This window comes from Lithobates pipiens, unplaced genomic scaffold (assembly GCF_037356315.1).
Source record: "Lithobates pipiens isolate NorthernLeopardFrog02 unplaced genomic scaffold, aLitPip1_a1.2 Scaffold_8, whole genome shotgun sequence".
Lineage (NCBI taxonomy): Eukaryota > Metazoa > Chordata > Amphibia > Anura > Ranidae > Lithobates > Lithobates pipiens.
The window spans coordinates 18,894,978-18,897,477 of record NW_027507903.1 but is presented as its reverse complement, the minus strand read 5'-3'; the positions used below and the strand labels follow the sequence as shown (position 1 = coordinate 18,897,477).

Below are 2,500 nucleotides of genomic sequence, written 5' to 3'. Positions count from 1 at the left end.
TTTTGCCTTGGGTTGCTGAACGGGAAGAGGTCCAACAGAGTCACCCACTAAGCCAGTTCTGGCTGGTTCATCAAGAAATGGATGAAGCTTGTGCATAGTATGGCCAGCTTTAAAAGAAGTCTTTTTTTTGTTTTTTTTTAACTGAAACAAAAAATAGATGCTATGCTTACCTGCTCTGTGCATGGGTATTACACCAAGCGGTCTTGAACCTCCTCTTCTTGGGGTCCCCTGCTGGCACTATCCATGCCATTATTATTATTATTATTATTATACAGGATTTATATAGTGCCAACAGTTTGCACAGCGCTTTACAAAACGGGGGCAGACAGTACAGTCACAATACTATTCAATACAAGAGGAATCTGAGGGTCTTGCTCTTCAGAGCTTACTATCTAGAAGGGAGGGTTCAAGTGGAACAAATTGCTATCTACGGGGGTTCAAGCGTGGGCTTGCTCCCGAGCTGTGTGCATCCATAGATTGACTCCGCCTGGCTCCCCCACCTTACAGGCTTTGAGCCCATGACTCCCATTGCTCTCAGCCAAGCATGTGAATGCAGGCAAAGAGAAGAGGAGACCGGCAGATGGGCACATTTCTAGATCAATAGAGGACTAAAAGTATTGGGGGGGGGGGTATGTCATGGAACATCAATGACCAATCAGATCCTGCCCTTTATATTTTCTAGCTTGCAATTGACAAATTGAGGGAGAACCCAAGCTGCCATAAGCGAAGCTTGGCGTTTCGTCACCTCTTCGCATACGTTGTCACTGCATTACTGACTGGTCAACCCTTCAAGTTTTTGGAATTTTGAAGATAAATCGGTTTTCCAGCCACTAGGAGAAAAGAAAAGTAGGTTGCCTGTGATTTGTATACATGTGTTACACATGTGATCGTTGAGTTAACAGAGATGATATTTCACCGGGGAAAACATGCCAAGCAGAGCTGACTTTGTTTAGGAGATCCCCATCCAGCCATACCTCCAATTTTCACTGTGTAGTCTTCTGCAACCATACAGTTCCGGGCAGCGAGGTCTCGGTGAACAAATTTGTTTGCATTGAGGTATGACATCCCGTCTGCAATCTCTCCTGCCATCTGGATCATCTTCTTCAGGGAGGGGGGTGGTTGTCCAGGGTTGTTCTAAAATTGGAAAGATTATTGTTAAAATTAAATGCCCACCTGATAACATTACAGCTTTAACAAGGCTGCAACACCTAAAAGAAAGTGGCTGGAGGACCTCAGTTGAGGAACAACTACAAAAATTTAAATGTCGCCTCCCTGGGGAAGAGACGCTTAAGAGGGGGGTATGATCGCAACACACAAATCTTTAAGGATGAATTCCAGGTATGGCCTTTTTTTTACATTGATCCAGCTTGGACCAATGTAATAGATGCCTATAGACCACCTGTGAAATCCCCCCCTCCCCCCATCGAAAGCTGGAAATCACTGTAGGAAATACCGCTACTCCAGTGATCTCCATTCACTTCCGGGTCCTGTGCTGACCTGCTGCATTGTGAACACAGAAGGTTACATAGTTGCATAGTAGGTGAGGTTAAAAAAAGACACAAGTCCAACCTATGTGTGTGTGATTATATGTCAGTATTACATTGTATATCCCTGTATGTTGCGGTCATTCAGCTGCTTATCTAATCGTTTTTTGAAACTATTGATGCCCCGCCGCTGAGACCACCGCCTGTGGAAGGGAATTCCACATCCTTGCCGCTCTTACAGTAAAGAACCCTCTATGTCGTTTAAGGTTAAACCTCTTTTCTTCTAAATTTAATGAGTGGCCACGTGTCTTGTTAAACTCCATTCCGCAAAAAAGCTTTGTCCCTATTGTGGGGTCACCAGTACGGTATTTGTATATTGAAATCATATCCCCTCTCAAGCGTCTCTTCTTCAGAGAGAATAAGTTCAGTGCTGGCAACCTTTCCTCATAACTTATATCCTCCAGATCCTTTATCAGCTTTGTTGCCCTTCTTTGTAGTCGCTCCATTTCCAGTACATCCTTCCTGAGGACTGGTGCCCAGAACTGGACAGTATACTCCAGGTGCAGCCAGACCAGAGTCTTGTAGTGCAGGAGAATTATCATTTTATCTCTGGAGTTGATCCCCTTTTTAATGCCAATATTCTGTTTGCTTTGTTAGCAGCAGCTTGACATTGCATGTCATTGCTGAGCCTATCATCTACTAGGACCCCCAGGTCCTTTTCCATCCTAGATTCCTCCCAGAGGTTCTCCCCCCCAGTGTATAGATTGCATTCATATTTTTGCCACCCAAATGCATTATTTTACATTTTTCTACATTGAACCTCATTTGCCATGTAGTTGCCCGCCCCATTCAGATCTTCTTACAAGGTTTCCACATCCTGCAGAGAAGTTATTGCCCTGCTTAGCCTCGTATTGTCCGCAAATACAGAGATTGAACTGTTTACCCCATCCTCCAGGTCATTTCTGAACAAATTAAATAGGATTGGTCCCAGCACAGATCCCTGGGGGACCCCACTA

At 44.5% G+C, this 2,500-nt stretch overlaps 1 protein-coding gene across 1 annotated transcript in view; it reads right to left on the bottom strand.

The window, feature by feature from the left end:
- Window positions 1-2,500, bottom strand: part of LOC143961085 (insulin-like growth factor 1 receptor) — a 294,645-nt gene that overhangs the window by 25,678 nt on the left and 266,467 nt on the right. Inside the window, exon 18 of the mRNA XM_077470236.1 lies at window positions 975-1,134. Within this exon, the coding sequence (XP_077326362.1) occupies window positions 975-1,134 (160 nt within the window). The remainder of the gene's footprint in view (window positions 1-974; window positions 1,135-2,500) is intronic.